Source organism: Erpetoichthys calabaricus, chromosome 12 (assembly GCF_900747795.2).
Source record: "Erpetoichthys calabaricus chromosome 12, fErpCal1.3, whole genome shotgun sequence".
NCBI lineage: Eukaryota > Metazoa > Chordata > Cladistia > Polypteriformes > Polypteridae > Erpetoichthys > Erpetoichthys calabaricus.
This window is the reverse complement of record NC_041405.2, coordinates 29,662,293-29,683,005: the sequence shown is the minus strand read 5'-3', so window position 1 is coordinate 29,683,005 and position 20,713 is coordinate 29,662,293. Positions and strand designations below refer to the sequence as shown.

General features: G+C 40.4%; 1 protein-coding gene across 1 annotated transcript; it reads right to left on the bottom strand.

The window, feature by feature from the left end:
• Positions 1-472: 472 nt before the first annotated feature.
• On the bottom strand, positions 473-20,673 carry LOC114662009 (oocyte zinc finger protein XlCOF22-like). Its single transcript, XM_028815291.2, has 4 exons — positions 19,977-20,673; positions 11,023-11,487; positions 5,731-6,676; positions 473-3,192 (listed from the first exon to the last, which is right to left on the bottom strand). The coding sequence occupies exons 1-4, from the start codon at positions 20,428-20,430 to the stop codon at positions 3,189-3,191; spliced, it is 1,869 nt and encodes a 622-aa protein (XP_028671124.2). The 5' UTR covers positions 20,431-20,673; the 3' UTR covers positions 473-3,188.
• Between the last annotated feature and the right edge of the window lie 40 nt (positions 20,674-20,713).

Below are 20,713 nucleotides of genomic sequence, written 5' to 3'. Positions count from 1 at the left end.
CCCTTTGGCTAGGTCTACTTTATCAATGGGGATTTTGAAGACCTGGATTATGGTCAATACACTGTCTACTCTGCTCGAGACTGAACAGGTTCCATTCTTTGAGTCTATCAGAGTACAACATGTGCGTAAGTCCTGAAAAGTCCTGTGCAGGGTTGCCAGAGGCTACAGTCAAAATCCCTCTGTCAGCACAGCAATTTCCCCCATTTTGAAAACTAAAAAGCTACATTTCTTAACCAATATATAGTAATTTACACATTTAATAAACACTTTCAAAAATGGGAACAGTGTACGATTGAAAATAAGTAAATTATGTTGCCAAAGCTATTTAATGAACTGGCCACAGATGTAGTAAAATAATCGATATTCTCATGTAAAATCCCCTCCGACTTTCAATGTGCATTTCTGTACACCATCTTCAAAAGAATGCCATTTTTTGCACTACATGAAGGATATTTGCAAATGATGGGCAGACTTTTGTTATCCAAACCAGGTTAAAATACTGTATTTGATTTAATAAACAATCATGGTAATGAGAAAACCCAGTGAATGTATTTGTTTAATGATATTAACCTTTAAAAACTCACTGAACATAAATCATAACATGTGAACTCAATTCTAAGCATAAGGGCAGTGTTTTATTCTCTGATATGAGCAGTTTCATTTTAAAATTAAACAACTCAACATAGTGTTTTTCCCAAAATATAATATGTAATGATGGTTTCAATTACAAGCCAAAAAATAGAAATGAAAATATAATCATTTAAATAATAAAGACACTACATATAAACTCTATACTCCATTTACTACTAAATTTCTGCATGTAGCTTGATACTTTGTAAGTTACCATTACAAAGGGTAATTGTTTTACTGAAATATATTAAGAAGCTAAGCCCACAACCTCACAGAACTCAGCAGGGTAATACCAGCCCTAGATTTGCATTTGTGCTTAGTTGGAATTTTGACTCATTAGTAAAGTCAGAAAAAATTAATAAGATGGGTACAGCTAGGGGAGCAGAAGCATCCCTCTCCCACTCCAAACCCTAACCAGTTATACTGTACATAATCTATGAGATGAGTGGACAGAGCAATGACAGGTGGCTATTAAGTATGTTGGTTGTTGCTGCAGTTGGGGGTTGAGAAAATGTGGAGAATTGTAGTTCTGTAGAAACAAATTCACATACCAAAAATAAAAAATCCTCTTATTTCAAGGAAATCCACCCATTAAACTCTTCCTCCTATTTTTCCATCCCATGAGTTTCCTCAAAAAATGAGATGATTCCCCTAACCTGGCAACCCTGGCCAAATGCAGCCTACTGGGAGGAGAACCAAGGGCAAATTTCAACATGCTGTAGAGATTGTATTTCTAGGATGACTGGAAAATGTGTTAATTCCTGCATGACATGCATTAAAGTCTCACCGTTACAGAGGGTATATGGCTACAGATTTGGTGGAGATGTATAGAAGAGGAAGAGGCAAAGACATGACCTTTCCTATTTGGCAGATAATGGTAAGGAGTGTGTAGTCGTGTTTACCTTCTTTATTCATTTTCCATGTTTTGTTTGTAAAACAAACCATTTTATTTATTTCAAACTCATTTTAGCCACTTTATCACAAGATATGTTTTCTCTAGGGGACACCCTGTTACAAATTTTTTACAGAAACAATTCAGACAATAATGAAAGAATGCCTAAAACAATTATACTCACATATTGTACTAATTTAGCCTTATTTTCAAAGACACTATACCTCAGAGACATTGTTATATTAGCTTAATCCATAATCAAGGACATCCTTCTGTCCATTTTCTGAATTCACATTCCATTATGGAGCATGGTGAGAGTCAAAGTCTATTGCACACATGAGGATAACGTGCAAACTCCACAGAGTATGTGATATGAGCTAGGAATTCAACACTGGTCCCTGTGATATGAACTGGGAACTGAACCCTGGTCCCTGAAGCTGTTGTGCTACCATGTCATCTTTGCTTTCGTGACATCTTGGAACCCATTTAATTTAATTTACGATTCCTGCGGGCCAATAGCCCCTATCCCAAAAGCATCTGACAGAAGGAAGGAAGCAGTCTCTGAAGTCCTCCAGTGCATTACTGCAAGCACACACACACATTACCACATGGAGTCAATTTATGCATCATCCACTATCCTGCTCAATCCAATTTATGATTGTGGTTGGCCAAAGTTAATTACAGTGGGTCCACCTATAAACATAATCATACCCACAGAGAGCAAATTTAGAGTAGAATTATTAATTAACCTAACACGCAAATCATTAGGGATATGGGAAGAAAATGGGGTACCTGGAGGAAAATCCACACAGACACGTGCTATCTCTACACTGACCATGACTGGGAACTGGATGCTGGGTCCAATTTAGGATAGCCAATTAACCTAATGTGTGTGTTTTTGTGATATGATAGGAACAATTGGAGGAAAATTTCCAGAAGCATAGAAAAAATGTTCAAAATGTATACAGACAGACAGAGGTGGCTAGATTTGAACCCAGGACACTATACATTTTTAATAAGTGAATACCACTCATTTTTGTCACAGTTTTATGACAGCACCACTGAAAAAGTCATCATCAGCACTTTTGCTGTGAACTGACATACAAGGCTAATATAATTTTGTATCACAAGCAGATGGTCCTCATTTGTGACATTGTGTATGTGGTCACTTTATTGCAATATCCATCCATTTTACAAACCATCTGTTAATGATACATTCAGTGTCTGTGTGTGTCTATACTTTATATATAAAAGCCACATACAGAGTATACACATTCACAGAAGGAAAGGTCAGAATGACGTCCTCGCTGGGATGGATGGTGGTCCCTTACCTGGCCAGGAAGCTTTCATAATGGAAGGACAGTGGAAGATGACTTCCCAGAGACATGTGTTAACCACTTTATGCTGGGTGGCAGCATCCATCTGGTGGAGCTTCCAGTTGTGCACCTGCTGGGCAGCATTGGAACTGTAGTCTCAATGGGTGGCTCTGTTGGAATACCTGGGTGCCACCAGGGGGAACTGCCAGAAAGACATTTCTCTATACTAGAGTAGTTCTAGCATGCTTCTTGGTGGCAATGTTGCTGCACTGGAAATAGTATCATGTCTAGGTTGAAAAGGAGCTGCTCCACCATCCACAGATGTGTCAGAGTCAGGAGGAAAGCAAAGCTCACCTGGGAAGATAGGAGTAAAAAGAGAAAGAATTAATAAAGAAGAAAGACAAAGAGGTGTATTGAAACCTGTAAACAGGTATTTGGCCATGTGGCACCCGGCTGGGGTTCATGGCCAGCCGGGATGCCCAGGAGGACCGGAGGAGGGCTTGTGCCTCCTCCAGAACACGAGGGGACGACCGCTCTGGTTGCTTTGGGGGCCACGGGTACAGAGCTTGGAAGCTAAACCCTGTAGGGGCCCGTGGTCACCGCCAGGGGGTGCCCCGATGCCTTGGGAGCCCTGGACCTCAGCACTTCTGCCACACCCGGAAGAGTATTGGGGACACCCGGAGGACTCCAGGTGCTTCCCAAGGAGCCTCCGTTGACACACCCTTGTGTGGCAGAAGCTCTGGTTGTGTACCCGAAAGCCCTCCAGGTGTCCCTGCTCCTCTTCTCCCCAGGACTTCCGGGTGTGGCGGAAGTGCTGAGGTCCAGGGCTCCCAAGGCATTGGGGCACCCCTGGCGGTGGCCACGGGCCCCTACAGGGTAGAGTTTCCATGCTTTGTACCCGTGGCCCCCAAAGCAACCAGGGCGGTCGCCCCCTCGTGTTCTGGAGGAGGCACAAGCCCTCCTCCGGTCCTCCTGGGCATCCCGGCCGGGCATGAACCCCAGCCGGGTGCCACAGCCAAGATAAAATAATTTATTTGAAAGTGGGACAGTCTATTGCAGTTGTGTCAAGGGTTGGGGGCTTTGAGACAATCCACTAGTGGCCATATATGTATCTATACATACATACATACATTATTTTTATATATACTAGTGGGCTTCACCCCCTGCTCTCTTTGCTCGCCAACCTCCTCAGTCTGTGCTACGCACCAGCCACTTCACATCTCAGCCATTCGCGGATGTGGATTTCACTTTCACCAAACAACAAATCTTTTAATTCTCACGGATACGCCTCTTCATTGGGAAGAAACACTACGTTTCCCTGATGGCAACATGAATTAGACGATCTATAAGCCTCTGACTTAAACTTTAAATCTGAACGATATATTCAATCTCTTTTCACTGTTCCATTATTTCACCGAGTAATAATTTCCATTTGTTTGCGCTAATGTGATCTTTACTATCAGTTTTTTAAGACTTTCGAATTTTAGTACTTTCATTATCTGTAACCAGCTCTGCATGTGTATTGCGCCAATGTTTTTGAATTCTTTACAACGTTCTACTTTGTCTTCCACTCTTTGTCTTTTATTTCCGGCCCCGGGTGTGGTTAAATCACTTGGCACAAAGTCTTGTCTCTTGAGTCGTCATCTCTCTGAAAAAGTCATGTCTCGTCCCAGACTAAAAAGTCTGCACACAACTACACAGCATATATCTATACACAAACTGTAACTAAAATACATGAGAATGTATGTTTTAAAATGTTACTGTAGCTCAGCATCTTTTATTGCTCTAAAGTGTGCTATGTGTAAGGTTTAAAATTTATTTCATTTCAAAATAATAAATAGTACTGCCACCCACATTAACTTGACCATCATTTATAAAGGGGCTTGAACATTTCTATTCTAAATCTGCAAACGTGTCATTTTTACCATAAAAGCTTGTTTTAATCATTACTTTACTAAAAGAAATAATTTATACCCATGCATTATTTGGAGAAACTGATATACTATACAAATCAAATCAATGTGTCAGCTAATGTGCACAAGTAATTGAACCCCAGCAAATACTAGCTCAAGGAATGACGGCAGCAGAAAGATACAGTTCTTCATTGACCAAATTAATAACTACTGGGGTTTAATTATTATTTGCATCAAAATCTGAGGTGGCATCTTCCATACTACAGTTACAAACTGGGTCTTGCCCATGCAGGTTAGTGAAATGAACCATAACACAATCTGAAGAGACATCATATGATCAGAGAAAGGATGCTGTGACCATTAGAGTAGTGCAAGGAAACCATAACACAATATGTTTCAATGAAACTTCCTACAGTAACACAAGTAGTCTCTAAACAGAGAAAATTTAAACTATTGAGCTGGTATTATACCGATTCTTAAAAAAGTGAATAGAATTCAAGGAATGTTTCATGAGGCATAGTGAAGAAGTGCTTAGCATGATACTCTAAAGTTTGCTTTCCAGCACAGGTCTGTTTGGATATTGTACATTATTTCAACGTCTGTATGGGTTTTCACCATTTTACTCTCAAATTCCAAAGCTGTACAAATGATTTGACAAGCTTAACCTAGGTCAGTATGAGTAAGTGGAGGGGTTTGAGTTGATGTGCGCTGGAGTTTACTCACATGTTTTCTTATAGAGTTGATTCCGCCCAGATTATCTGTGACTTTATAATGGTATTAAGGAAAATGTTTCTCCTGAATGTTTTGCAGTTGTTGAATTATAATTTGCATTCATAATTACATAAAGGTCACCCCCTTTCCTTCGAAAAATTTTAATGGATACTTAACACTGCTCTATTATCCTAGGTTAAATACAATAAAACATGTCAGGCCCTTGCATTCAACCCAGCCTGGAATTCATTTCGTGGTATCCAGTTACCTTTTCATGGCCTGATTTTCTCCACTATGGCACCGGATGTGGGATATAAGGCTAGATTTCCATGTGAACCTTTCGCCACATTCTCTGCAGCAGTAGGGCTTCTCTCCGGTGTGAATCCTCTGATGCTGCTGGAGGTTACCTTTCAGGGTGAATGTCTTCCCACATTCGGTGCAGCTGTAAGGATCCTCCCCAGTGTTAACTGCCTGGTGTTGTTGAAGGTGTCTCTTAAGATTTCTTTTCAGTGTGAACCTGTTCCCACATTCACCACAACAGTGTGGCTTCTCCCTCGTGTCAACTGTCGGATGCTGCTGCAGATGCCGCTTGAGGTTCCTTTTTAAAGTAAATCCCTTGCCACATTCCGTGCAGCAGTGTGGCTTCTCCCCGGTATGAATTCTCTGATGTTCTTGCAGATAGATTTTCTGTATGAATTTCTTTCCACATTCATTACAGCTGTATGGTTTGTCTTCATTGTGAGTAACTTTGTGCTTCTGAAGATAGCTTTTCAGCGTGAACTTCTTCCCACATTTTGTACAACTATAAGGCTTTTCTTCTGTGTGAGTCCTCTGGTGCTGTTGAAGACCAGTCTTCATTGTAAACCTCTTACCACAGTCAGCACAGCTGTATGGTTTCTCGCCTGTGTGAATGATCTGGTGCCGTCGAAAGTGGCTTTTCTTCATAAACCGCTTCCCACATTCGGTGCAGCAGTATGGCTTCTCTCCAGTGTGAATTCGCTGATGTTCATGAAGGTGACCCTTCTGTTTGAACATTTTGCCACACAGAAGGCAGTGATGTTGAGCCACTGTAGAGTCTGAAAGCTGTTCAGCTTGTGCAGCAAATTTCAAGGAACAGTTTTTCTCCTCCATAACTTTTGTCATAGTTTCCCCACTTTTAGCTTCCTCTGTTCTCTGATGTTGGGATTTACGCAGAGGTGAATCTTGTCTGTGTTCTGTGAAAAAAGAGGAAATGTAAAAACTAATCAAACAAATTTAAAAAAATACAGGAATAGCAGAACATTCTGGTGCGTTCTGGGACTGTTAAGTGCTTTTAAAGTTTGAGCATTTTTAATTTTATTTAGGTACAAAAGAGAGGCACTTGTCACATTATGATTGTTAAATATTTTTGTAATAGTGAGTCATAACAAACAACAGAATGCAGTTACTTGTGTTAGTGGACTACATTAGATATATTTTTTAATAGCACTTTAGTTAAAAATAAGGTCCAAGTAATATTATGGGGCTGAAAAAGCTTTCAAGGATACCAGATTCCAACTCAAGTGATTTAAAAGTTGCATTTTCTTGTGTTATTTGTATTATTGTATAATTATATGTCTGAGGTCTTCAGTACATCTTCAATCAGTGTCTGACCCAGGCTGTCCTCCCTGCATGCCTTAAGTCCACAACAATTGTACCAGTGCCTAAACTATCCTCTCTAGGGAGTCTGAATGACTACTGCCCTGTTTCCCTCACCCCCATCATCACCAAATGCTTTGAGAGACTGGTTCTGGGCCACCTCAAATCCAGTCTACCTCCCACACTAGAGCCCTACCAGTTTGCCTATCATCCCAATAGGTCAACAGAGGATGCCATATCCTTGGCCCTTCACTCCGCCTGGATAACACAAACTCATAAGTCAGGAGTTTATTTGCCGATTTTAGCTCCGCATTTAACACTATTATCCCCTCCAATCTGGTAAATAAACTTGGCAACCTCAGCATCAGCACCTCTCTTTGTACTCAGACTTTGGACTTTCTAACCAACACACCCCAGTCAATCAGGACAAACAACCACACACATCCTCTACCCTGATCCTGAATACTGGCATTCTGCAGGGCTGTGTACTCAGCCCACTCCTCTACTCCCTCTTCACCCATGACTGTGTCACTTTACTTGGCTCCAACTCTATCATAAAGTTTGCAGACAACATCACAGTAATATGAATGAACAGTGTAACAATGACGAGTCAGCCATGATTCTGAACTCTCAACCCTTACTACTCAATAGCTGACCTTTTTAAATATCAATAACTTCTGACTGTATTCTATACATATTTTCACCGGTTTACATATCTCTCTATTATAATAAAAAAAATCCTGGGACGAGACGAGACATTTTAGCCTGGGACAAGATGTGACTTTTTCAGAGAGATACTTTTACGTCCCGCGAGACAAGACTTTGTGCCAAGAAATTTAACCACGGCCAGGCCCGGAAATAATAGACAAAGAGTAGATGACAAAGTAGAACATTGTAAAGAATTCAAAAACGTTGCAGTGATACACATGCAGAGCAGGTTAGAGATAACGAAAGTACTAAAATTCGAAAGTCTCAAAAAAATGATAGTAAAGATCGCATTAGCACAAACAAACAGAAATTATTACTTGGTGAAAGAACGGAACAGTGAAAAGAGATTGAATATATTGTTTGGATTTAAAGTTTAAGTTGGACACTTATAGATTGTCTAATTTGTGTTGCCATCAGGTAAACGTTGTGTTTCTTCCCAATGAAGAGGCGTATCCGTGAGAATTAAAAGATTTGTTATTTGGTGAAAGTGAAATCCACATACGCGAGCAGCAGAGACTCATCAGCACAATAAGCTGATGAGACAGTGAGTCTCCTGCTAGTGTTTTAATAGCTGGTATTGGGGATTTGCTTTGCCATCAAGTGTAGCTATTGTACACGTAAAAGAGAAAAATATACAAAATGTACAAGCTGAAGTCACCTCTCTCAAGGTATTCTGAAACAGTAAACTAGTCTGTGATTGAAGTTGCATAGAATGTTCCTTTTAGAGAATGTTCGTTTTAAGATTAATGAGTTTTCAAATTTGCCAAAAGCTTTTTCTGTTTAAATTGGAGGAAGCTCTTCACTTAACTTGTCTCCTTAACTCTTCATCATTTGCATAGAAAGAATTTCAATGAGCAGCCAATGCTTGGACAGCATCCAGTTTGTGGAAATGAAGGTTGAATCTTTGCTATTTGAGGATGCTGTTGTGTTGGTGGCCTCATCTGAATCTCTGGTGCCCACTGGCACAGCTCAAGCTTTGTGTGAAGTAAGGAGAGATTAAGATTCAGCACCTCCAAAGTAGCTGGCCCAGGTGGAGAACTACATCAAGGTCTTGTTCAAGAATAAGACTGTAGGATATAATGACATTGAGCTAAGGATAAGCATAGCAGCAGCAGTAACAAAGGTGATATAATGAACAGAGGAGTAGCTGTTAAATCCTCAGATAAGGCAATCGATCAATTACTCAGTAAATATTCCCTTCCAAATCCATAACCATAGGCTTTGAGGTGTGAACAAAAGAGTAAGGCTGCATGTACATAAGGCTCTAATGTGACTCACTGCACATTGTCAAATGTTTAGACACAACCAGAAATTTTCTTGCTTTTAAAAGAAATTGATACCTTAATATATTACTTAATTTAAATAGTACTGCAAAGCCCCAACTTTTAGCAGCCATTCCTTTGGGGTGCTAATGGCATACACCCTTAGCTTATCTTTAATTAGTTATGTATAAATGGTAATTGGTTTTAAATAAAACCTTAATATGCATTAGCAGTGTTGAAACCCTTTTCTGTTTACTTGGGTTATGTGACGAATACATTTAAAAAGTCAGTCAATACAAGCAGTGGCGTAGCTAGAGTTTGTGCCGCTCGGGGCGGGGCACTGCTTCAATTTACCGTCCTCCAACATATCTGAATATATTAACGTATTTAAATAAGAAATTAAAATGATGTATAGAGAAAAATTAAGATACATTTTGCATAGATTTATTCATATATAGAGAGACAGCAATCATTTTTCACATATAATTATTTATAAGCATCAACTAGACAAGAATATAGTATAGACGCTCTGATAAGCCGTGTTCTAATTGTTAATTAATTGTTCTAACTGGGTGACAAACAGGATAAGTCAAGTCAAGCTGGGGAGCATGCACTGGTACAGCGCGTTACCACACCCACTACACGATGAAACAACTCAGGATCCCGGTTGGCAACCCCCCCAGACAGACACACGTCCAGTCCTACCCTTCAGAAATGACCCTCTATCTGCCTCAGCCAGGTGTTACATGGGTGACCCCTTGGCCTGGTCCAGCCACTCGGGTGTCCCCAACAATGAGGATCTTACGAGCTGGATCACCCTCTGAGAATCGCGCCACATGGCCGTAGTGCCATAACTGACACTCCCTCACAATGCTGGTAATGTGCCTCATTTGAGACTGCATGAGCAACCACTCCTTCGACACAAAGTCAAACCAACCGTACCCAAGGATTTTCAGACACAGTACTGAAGGAGTCCAGTCTTCGTCTCAGGTCACCAAAGGTGGCGCAGTGGTAGTGCTGCTGCTTTGCAGTAAGGAGACTGTGGAAGATTGTGAGTTCGTTTCCCGGTTCCTCCCCGTGTGGATAGCGCTTTGAGTACTGAGAAAAGTGCTATATAAATGTAATGAATTATTGGGTAGTGTCCATGTCTCACAACCATATAGCAAGACAGGAAGCACCAGAACTCTTAAAGACTTGGACCTTCGTCCTTTTGCATAGATATCGGGAGTGCCACATAACCCTTTCCAGCGACCTCATGACCCCCCATGCTCTCCCAATCCATCCACTGGCTTCGTAGGAAGAGTCACCAGAGACATGAATATTACTGTCAAGGAAAGTAAACCTCTCGACAAGGTCGACACTCTCTCCGCAAACACACACTGCTGATGGCTGTGCCCAAGAGGTCATTAAAGGCCTGGCTCTTTGGTTTTTATCCAGGACACTTGCAAGCCCAGACACTCAGACCCCTCGCTCAGTCTCTCGAGCGCCCTGATCAGAGCCTCCATTGATTCCATGAAGATCACAGCATCGTCAGCAAAGTCAAAATCCGTGAATCTTTCTTCAACAGATGCCCCACAGCCACTGGACCCCACGACCTTGCCCAACACCCAGTCCATACAAGCATGGAACAGAGTAGGAGTGAGAACACACCCCTGATGAACCCCAGAATCAACTGGGAAAAACACAGAGGTTCTGCCTCCACTTTGCACAGCACTCACAGTACCAGTGTACAAGCCGGCCATGATATTCAGCAACCTCGAGGGGATCCTACGAACCCTCAGGATGTCCCACAGGGCAGCTTGATCAATTATTATTGATGATTATTAATTATAACAGAAACTATCCTAAACAGAAACAGAAGGTAGCCACATTTATCAAAGAAACAGTTTACAATTTTATACCTTATGAACTCAATGTACAAACTATTATTTGTGAATCTAACAAGTGCCAAATCACATATAGTTTAAACTTACCAGGATGAAGTAGACTATTCTCTAAGACGGACTCTTCATCTTCTTCTGCACTGGCACTTTCCAACTCGCTGTCAAAAATGTCACACTGAATGGACACTTCTTCCCAGTCCTCTCCTTTAATAGGCACAGGTTTCTGATCCAAACTCTCTTCTTTAATGTGGACAGAATCCTCATCACAATCCTCCTCTTTAATGGGAGCCGAGTCCTCAACACAACACTCTTCCTTGATGCACACCAGTACCTGCTGTATATGATCCTCCTCAATAAGGGAGGTGTCCACTTTTGGGTCATCTCCTTTGGTGTGCTTGGAATTCTGCTCACAACATTCTTCTTCAGATGAGCACAGTTGTGTGGTTAACTGGAAGAAATCCCTGGCGTTCTCTTCTCTTCCAAATGAATCTTCCATGTGAATCGCTTTCAAGTTTAATAGTCTTTCATCACCAGAAAGATCATCTTCTTCTTTATCTGTGGGTGAAACGTAAAAGTACAATTTCCACTAAATAAATAAACAAAACTAAATCACAGCACTCTACTTACAAACACAATAAACACATGAGGTGATTCTTGTAAAGAAACAACGAATAAATAGTTTATCTACAGTATACATTTAAAAAACTGATTTCTTTATAACAATATTACTTCTAAAAAATGGTACATTGAAATGTAACTCCATACCATAAAAGATAATGGCTACAAATGGGCTTGTTCAATTTAAGTGATTTTAGTCAAGCCATCAAAAATTTTTAAACCTGCTTATTCCATTACAGGATCCCTGGCCATCCTAGGAGCACCAGATTCTAAACAAGAACTAGTCATGGACTGGCACACACTCCAGTTCACACATAATCTGTGACTTTTAGCAAGTAGTAGGTTAATTACATGTATCACGACTGTCCAGGCTCATAGACTACAAGCAAATTCATCACAAGAACCAAAGCCAAGAATCATGTTGGAACCCAAGCATTTTTTTGGGCGCCTCACAGTGCAATCAAATTTTAAAATTAACAAGCTTGGGCCTGTGCTTAACTCCTTAGTCAATGCAATTAGTTATTAAATGATACAAATGAATAGTTTTATAGGTTAATTAAAACAACATTGAAAGTTGAGTGTGTGTGATCTTTTGCCTGAAACACTGACATACAGTATATTAACTATATTTTGTGAGTAGGAACAAGACATATGCGTGAATGAGAGGAAGGTCAGTGGAATGGTGAGGATACAGGGAGTAGAGTTAGAAAAGGTGGATGAGTTTAAATACCTGGGATCAACAGTACAGAGTAACAGGGAGTGTGGAAGAGAGGTGAAAAAGAGAGTGCAGGCAGGGTGGAATGGGTGGAGAAGAGTGTCAGGAGTGATTTGTGACAGACGGTTATCAGCAAGAGTGAAAGAGAAGGTCTACAGGATGGTAGTGAGACCAGCTATGTTATATGGGTTGGAGACGATGGCACCGACCAGAAAGCAGAACACAGAGCTGGAGGTGGCAGAGTTAAAGATGTTTAGATTTGCATTGGATGTGACAAGGATGGACAGGATTAGAAATGAGGAAAATAGAGGGTCAGCTCAGGTTGGATGGTTGGAAGACAAAGTCAGAGAGGCGAGATTGTGTTGGTTTGGACATGTATAGACAGAGATGCAGGATATACTGGGAGAAGGACATTAAGGTAAGTGGAAAAGAGGAAGGCCTAAGAAGAGGTTTATGGATTTACTGAAAGAGGACATGCAAGTAGTGGGTGTAACGAAGCATTATCCAGAGGAGTGGAAAATATGGAAAAAGATGATCTGCTGTGGCAACCCCCAATGTGAGCAGCCGAAAATAAGGAAGAAGACTCACAAAATATGGGTATCTGGGTCTACAGTGGAGTTTAAAATGAATATGATTACCATTAAAATCTGACTATGCTGTGTTTTCAAATTGATGCAGATAAAGAAGATGGGCAACTAGGAAAATGACAAAATCCAGTATGGAAAGTCTTTTGTATAAAGATTAACTGAAATAAATTCACAATGCCAGACTTGATCATTTCTGTTAAGGCAACCAGAAAGGTCAGGTAATAAAGAGTTAAACAAAGACTTCTTAAAGAATGTCTATGTTAACTAGTAAAAGTCTCCAAAAGCATGATGAATTAGAATGGATTTTGTTGTCTAGAAATAAAAGATGGAATATGTTGAAAGAGGAGTGAGAACTGGCACACTGCGTTAAGTAAGGCCACAGTGTGGTGGAGGTCTGTGGCTTCTCCAGCTCAGTCCTGGGGACCCCAGGTTTTTAAATTATTGTTCCAACCATGAAACCGTTTGATTAGACAGACTTTTCCCCCTTATCCTGTGTTCTATAAAGCACAAAGCGAGATCTAGAATATCTATATTGCTGCCATACCTTTAAATACTGTACTTGACTCTCATTTGTCAGTTTCCTATGGAGTTTGCTCCCTTAATTGTATTCTAGTAATGATGAGCACAGCTGACATCAGGGTAAATGACACTGAAAGCTGAAAGGTTTCGGCTACTTCAATGGCATGGACATTAGCAAGCTCCTAAACAGTGGATCAAGTAACCAGAGCAACTAGAACAGCATCATTATGTTGCTCTTGAAACTCAAGAATAAAATGTAACAGTAAATTATCACCATGAAACACACATGAATGCTTGCTACATTCCATTTAAAAGTGAGAAAAGCTAGCTGTATACTTTCTGGACCGACACCAAAGCACAGACACTACGAAACAACATCTTGCTGTATGCCTTTTAGACCTATGACTGCACAGCCATACAGACCTCTAACTCCATTGTTAAATTTTTCTGACAACATGGTGATGATAGGCCTCATCTCCAACAATGATGAGATGGTCTATCTGGGAGAAGTGGAGAACCTGGTATTGTGGTACCTGGAACATAGGCCTTCAGCTGAATGTTAATAAAATGAAGTTTATTTCAGTAGGAAGCATCACCAGTACGTCACACCAGTCTAAATAAAAGAGACTACAATGGAAAGGGTGAGCACCTTCAAGTACCTAGGAGTTCAAATTTCTGAGGACCTGACCAGTACTCAGCATATTCTAGCTTAGGTCAAAAAGGCAAGGCAGTGTCTGCAAAATCTGAGGCTACTGGGTAAATTGAGGGTCTCTGAGAAATTTCAAAATCTTTCTCTTCAGGTGCTATAGAAAATATCCAGTCACTGAACACATTCTGGATGGTTTGGCAACTGCTCTGCCCAAGACGGCAAAGCTCTGCAAACGATGGTGCAAGCAGCAGAGCACATCATAAGATCTGCTCTCCTTTCCCTGAAGGCTACTTACACCAAGCGGTGTAGTGCCAGAGCAATCAAAATCACCAAGGACTCCTGCCAACCCAGTTATGGATGATTCCTCCAGCTGAAATCAGACAAAAGGTTCTACAGTCTTATCACCAAAACACAAAGGCTCAGAAATAGCTTCTGACATTAAGACATCAGGCTTCTCAATCAGGACCTGCTCCACAACATCATCTACACACTGGTCTCATCTGATCACACTCCTGCCTCCTATTGGTTATTGAATTATTGATTCATATACTGTATGCAGAGACAGTATTCAAATAATGCCTTTGCCTTGCACAATGATTGTATGTATATTATGTCATAATATAATAAATGACATATTATGTCATTTTCTCTTGGTAGGTCATGTCTTGTAAATTGTTAGCTTATCTTTAAAAATTACATTTTTCCTATCAAAGTGTATTATATTTAACCAATAACAGAGCACTGCACTACACTTGACTTGAGCACTCCTAGTTTTCCTACTCTTACTCTGTAGGTTTACCATTCGTTTGCTCAGAGGTTGATGCCCTTTCTGCTTCCTGAGCTGCTCTTCTTTTCTCTAACCTAGTGGCCCGCTTCTTTTCTTCTGTCGTCGGCATCTTTTCACGTTAAAACTGATTAAGTCAGTGTTTGTGTTGCAATTACTTAGTACATTTTCCTTAATTTTTCACTTCAGCTGGCACTTAAGTCTTCAATCTGCTTCAAGAATGATTTAAGATATGAAGATTTAGGGGAAGTTACGGCAAAGGGGGTAGGGAATGAGAGTGGCACCCATACGCATGCACTGCACAGTCATTCTGCTGCACTACAATAAAATAAAATAAAAATAAAAAGAGGAATAACCTTGGAGGTCAATCATCACTCCGAAAGCGGAGAGTAGACATCACGTAGTATATGTGTACCAAATTTCAGGTCAATAGTTCAAACGGTCTGCGAGCTACAGGTGATTTAAAATCCTGGACAGACAAACGGACAGCCACGGTAGCGTATTATATAAGAAGATATTTAATTTGTTCTATTTAGGCTTTCTGTTGCTTTCATATTTCTCTATATTTCATCCTTTACTGTATTTTGCATAATCTCACGAATGAACCAGGTTGACATTTCACTGCACGTTTTATGTATATGTGTACGTGACACATAAATCTTTAACTGAAGTAAGGCAGAAGCCCAATTAAAAGAAAATATTGGCTAGGACAAAAATGTGCAGACATAGGGGTCACCATAGTGAATCAAAGAACTACTTATTTCTAAATGACAGGAAACCTGGATTCTTTGGTACTACTGTGAAAGCATCAATGCACGTACACTTAGATTTGTACGAATATGTGCAGTTTTACCTATGTCCAAAATGCTGAATCATAGTCAAGAACTGAATTTGACTGCTGACCTAGCTGCCATCTTCCAAGAACTTGTACATTCGCCTTGTGTCTCTGATTTCATTTGTCTTCCACATTACATTCATGTTAGGCTCCCTGGCAACTCTAAAATCTTCTGGGAATGACAGAATATGGATACGTACATGAGAGTGCTCTGTGGTGGAATGTCACCCCATCCTGTGTTAATACCTTCCTTGTGATTAGGGATTTTGTGATCCATGCACCATGCAACACCATAATGGAAAGAGTAACAAAAGAATAAACAGAAGGTCTTGCACGTTCACACAGAAGGTCATATAGTGGATGCAATGACAGTGATTAGCATTTTGGTTGGGTTAGAGTGGAGAAATTTTGTTGATGAATTACAATGTAAACTTGAGATGCAAGGTATGAAGATTAATTTCTTAAATGTGATACTGGATAGTAACAGATTTAAGGTAAGGAGGAGTAAAGGTGAGCAGATCACTTGAGATGGTTGGGTAAGCTCAATTGTTTCTGAAAAAATTCTCTGAAGCCAATCAACTTGAGAATCTACAATATGTTTAAGGAATTTATCAAATTATAATGAAACCTTTATAAATATATATTTAAGTGCAGTCTGTTGCCAAGCCTTGTAGCTATGCATCTATGATATATGTGTAGATAGCGCTTTGAGTACTGAGAAAAGTGCTATATAAATGTAATGAATTCTTATTCTTATTATTATTATTATTATTATTATTATATGCACTTTAAGAAGGTTAAAGTAATTTATAGAGAATGACTAATTATTAAATCGTAGCAACTGATAGCATTTGTCTATTTAAGAATCAAGACATTAAAATGTAAATTGAACTTAACAAAGACAATAAAAATACTAAGGAAGAGCGCTTCACATTAGTAACAGACTGAAACATCTGACGCAGTGGGTAGCGCTGCTGCCTCGCAGTTGGGAGATCTGGGGACCTGGGTTCGCTTCCCAGGTCCTCCCTGCGTGGAGTTTGCATGTTCTCCCCGTGTCTGCGTGGGTTTCCTCCGGGCGCTCCGGTTTCCTCCCACAGTCCAAAGACATGCAGGTTAGGTGGATTGGCGATTCTAAATTGGCCCTAGTGTGTGCTTGGTGTGTGGGTGTGTTTGTGTGTGTCCTGCGGTGGGTTGGCACCCTGCCCAGGATTGGTTCCCTGCCTTGTGCCCTGTGTTGGCTGGGATTGGCTCCAGCAGACCCCCGTGACCCTGTGTTCGGATTCAGCGGGTTGGAAAATGGATGGATGGATGGATGAAACATCTGAAAAGATTACTGAACACAAAACCTATTAGATGCTTAAAAATAAAAGTGATCAAAACTGCAAATAAAACAGATATGCTCGCTCTTGTGTAAATATAAAAGTAAAGCGAGAATGACAAAATATCAGTTGTGGTCACATAAAACCATGAAATAATTCTGTGAAAAATAAACTTGCCATTAATGCTTCTATTTTTGACCAATTTATGTTCTGCAAAGTCCATTTGTCACAATTTTACAGTCATATGAAAAAGTTTGGGAACCCCTCTCAATCTGCATAATAATTTACTCTCCTTTAAACAAAAAAGATAGCAGTGGTATGTCTTTCATTTCATAGGAACATCAGAGTACTGGGATGTTTTCTGAACAAATACTTTTAGTGAAGCAGTATTTAGTTGTATGAAATTAAATCAAATGTGAAAAACTGGCTGTGCAAAAATTTGGATCCCCTTGTAATTTTGCTGATTTGAATGCATGTAACTGCTCAATGCTGATTACTTGCAACACCAAATTGGTTGGATGAGCTCTTTAAGCCTTGAACTTCATAGACAGGTGTGTCCAATCATGAGATATAAAGGGATTTAAGGTGGTCAATTGGAAGTTGTGCTTCCCTTTGACTCTCCTCTGAAGAGTGACAGCATGGGATCCTCAAAGCAACTCACAAAAGATCTGAAAACAAAGATTGTTCAGTATCATGATTTAGGGAAAGGCTACAGAAAGCTATCTCAGAGGTTTAAACTGTCAGTTTCAACTGTAAGGAATGTAATCAGGAAATGGAAGGCCACAGGCACAGTTGCTGTTAAACCCAGCAGGTCTGGCAGACCAAGAAAAATACAGGAGCGGCATATGAGCAGGATTGTGAGAATGGTTACAGACAACCCACAAATCACCTCCAAAGACATGCAAGAGCATCTTGCTGCAGATGGTGCATCTGTACAACGTTCTACAATTCAGCGCAATTTGCACAAAGAACATCTGTATGGCAGGGTGATGAGAAAGAAGCCCTTTCTGTACTCACGCCACAAACAGAGTCGCTTGTTGTATGCAAATGCTCATTTAGACAAGCCAGATTCATTTTGGAACAACGTGCTTTGGTCTGATGCAACAAAAATTGAATTATTTGGTCATAATAAAAAGTGCTTTGCATGGCGGAAGAAGAACACCGCATTCCAAGAAAAACACCTGCTACCTACTGTCAAAATTGGTGGAGGTTCCATCATGCTGTGGGGCTGTGTGGCTAGTTCAGGGACTGGGGTCCTTGTTAAAGTTGAGGGTCAGATGAATTCAACCCAATATCAACAAATTCTTCAGGATAATGTTCAAGCATCAGTCACAAAGTTGAAGTTACGCAGGGGTTGGATATTCCAACAAGACAATGACCCAAAACACAGTTCAAAATCCACAAAGCATTCATGCAGAAGGAGAAGTACAATGTTCTGGAATGGCCGTCACAGTCCCCTGACTTGAATATCATCGAAAATCTATGGGATGATTTGAAGCAGGCTGTCCATGCTCGGCAGCCATCAAATTTAACTGAACTGGAGAGATTTTGTTGGAAGAATGGTCAAAAATACCTCCATCCAGAATCCAGACACTCATCAAAGGCTATAGGAGGCGTATAGTGGCTGTTATATTTGCAAAAGGAGGTTCAACTAAGTATTGATGTAGTATCTCTGTTGGGGTGCCCAAATTTATGCACCTAATTTTGTTATGATGCATATTGCATATTTTCTATTAATCCGATAAACTTAATGTCACTGCTGAAATACTACTATTTCCATAAGCCATGTCATATATTAAAAGGAAGTTGCTAGTTTGAAAGCTCAGCCAATGATAAACAAAAATCCAAAGAATTAAGAGGGGTTCCCAAACTTTTTCTTATGACTGTATGTCACTTAAAGTTAAAGTCATTTTATTTTAGGACTTGGTGAGGACAAATGATTGTTAGCTATATCCTGATATTAAAAAAGGCAAAAATTGAAATGAAAGACAATAGATTTTGTTTTCCATATCACTGTATGGCAGAGGGTCCAGAAGTTCAGTCCTGGAGGACCACAGTAGCTGCGGGATTTTTTTCCAACCCAGTTGTCTTTTAGAAGCTGCTGAGACTGTGATTGCTCAAGCAATAGTTTTTGTGCTTCATTTAGTGAATTTGCTTTTTAAGATTCTCTTTCTCTTCATTTGTTCTTTTAGTCTTAAAACACCTTTACTCATATTTTGACAGGTTCTTGCTTTCTTAATTAATTACCAATTAACGATGAGTTGCAAATAACAAATGAACTAGCAGTTCACCATCTGTACAGGTCAAATTTATACCCGTGTGTACTCATCATGAAGCATTTGTTATAACACAAAATCTAGAAAGATCCATCCATTTTCCAAAAATGTTTATTCTAAGATGGATTACGGGGAAACTGGGGCATATCCAAGCAAGCATCGGGAGGAAGGCAGGTACAATCCCTGGATGGTAAGCTTCTGTCCATCAGAGGACGATTTTCGGAAATATATGGAAGATAATAAAATTAAGGACTGGGAATTACTAATCTGTATCGGACCACAAATCATTTGGAGAATATCTTTGTTTTAATAAAAGACAAAACAACAAATGATCTGACAAACTAAACAAGACATTCTGTTATTACAGTATTAACGGTTGGCTTCTATTTAACAAATTAGGTTGTTAAAATACACTCGGAGACTATAACGGCTGGGATGTGGGAGGAAAGCGGGTGTAGTCAGGGAAACGCCCACTGGTAGTGACTGGACAGGATTCAAGCCCCGCCTCTATGAACTGTGAGATACCCGCATTTTCCACGGTGGTATCCTGATTTTATTTTATACGCATATATAATTAATCCTAAAGGCTATACGTGATAAGAAGATACCCAGCGAAGCGTTGTGTTCTTGTGCACCTGGTATAATTTGCAATTGATTTAATTTGTTATAAAAGATACAAACAGAAAAAACAATGTACAGAGTTAACAGAGAAGACTTATGGGTGAATTAGTATTAGCGATACCATGAGTGCCTGCTGCCGAATGACCCACTCTCCACGCCGTGTCCGCGATGACCCCGTCTGCAGAGTCCCTGTATCTCCGTACGGTAAAGAGATCTTTGCGGAGCGTGTCCAGTTGCATCTTGAGGCTGTCTAACTCCTTAATGTCAAACGTTTCAAGGCACAGCTGGAAAACCGCAAATCTTCCATCGACAAAGTCTGCAAACTGCGCCAACACAGCCTCCACGGCTGCCCTCACCGCCTCCTCAACGAAGAGGGACAGGCGATTTTCGGACTGGGCTCTCTTATCCTGAATAGAACTGCGGTGTCTGTCTCTGGCCGCTATGAAGCAGGTGAGCTCTTGGTCCAGACAATCCAGAAATTCGTCAAGTACAGCTCGCGATGTCGCGGTCACCTCTCTTTTTATGGTGGAGGACAGCTGTCCGTTAAAAGAGGCAGGGGACACCTCACAGGACATCTTTGTTCGCGCAGTATTTTGGGGCCCCGCCTCTTATCATTAAAGTCCACTTTTTACGTCCCCTTCCTGAGTACGGCTGTGATGCACGCAACGTATGATCAGATACACTGGCACACACTCTGTCTTTCTATTTAATTTGCTATCAGCTAACAGGCCAATGCGATAGCACTGGGGTACATTAGTGTTTACAATCATCCTGCCTTGTGTCGCTTGGTGCTTGCAGTCGCTAAGAGCCGCTTTTCGTCTATGGCTGATGACGTATATTTTATTCGACGCAAACGCG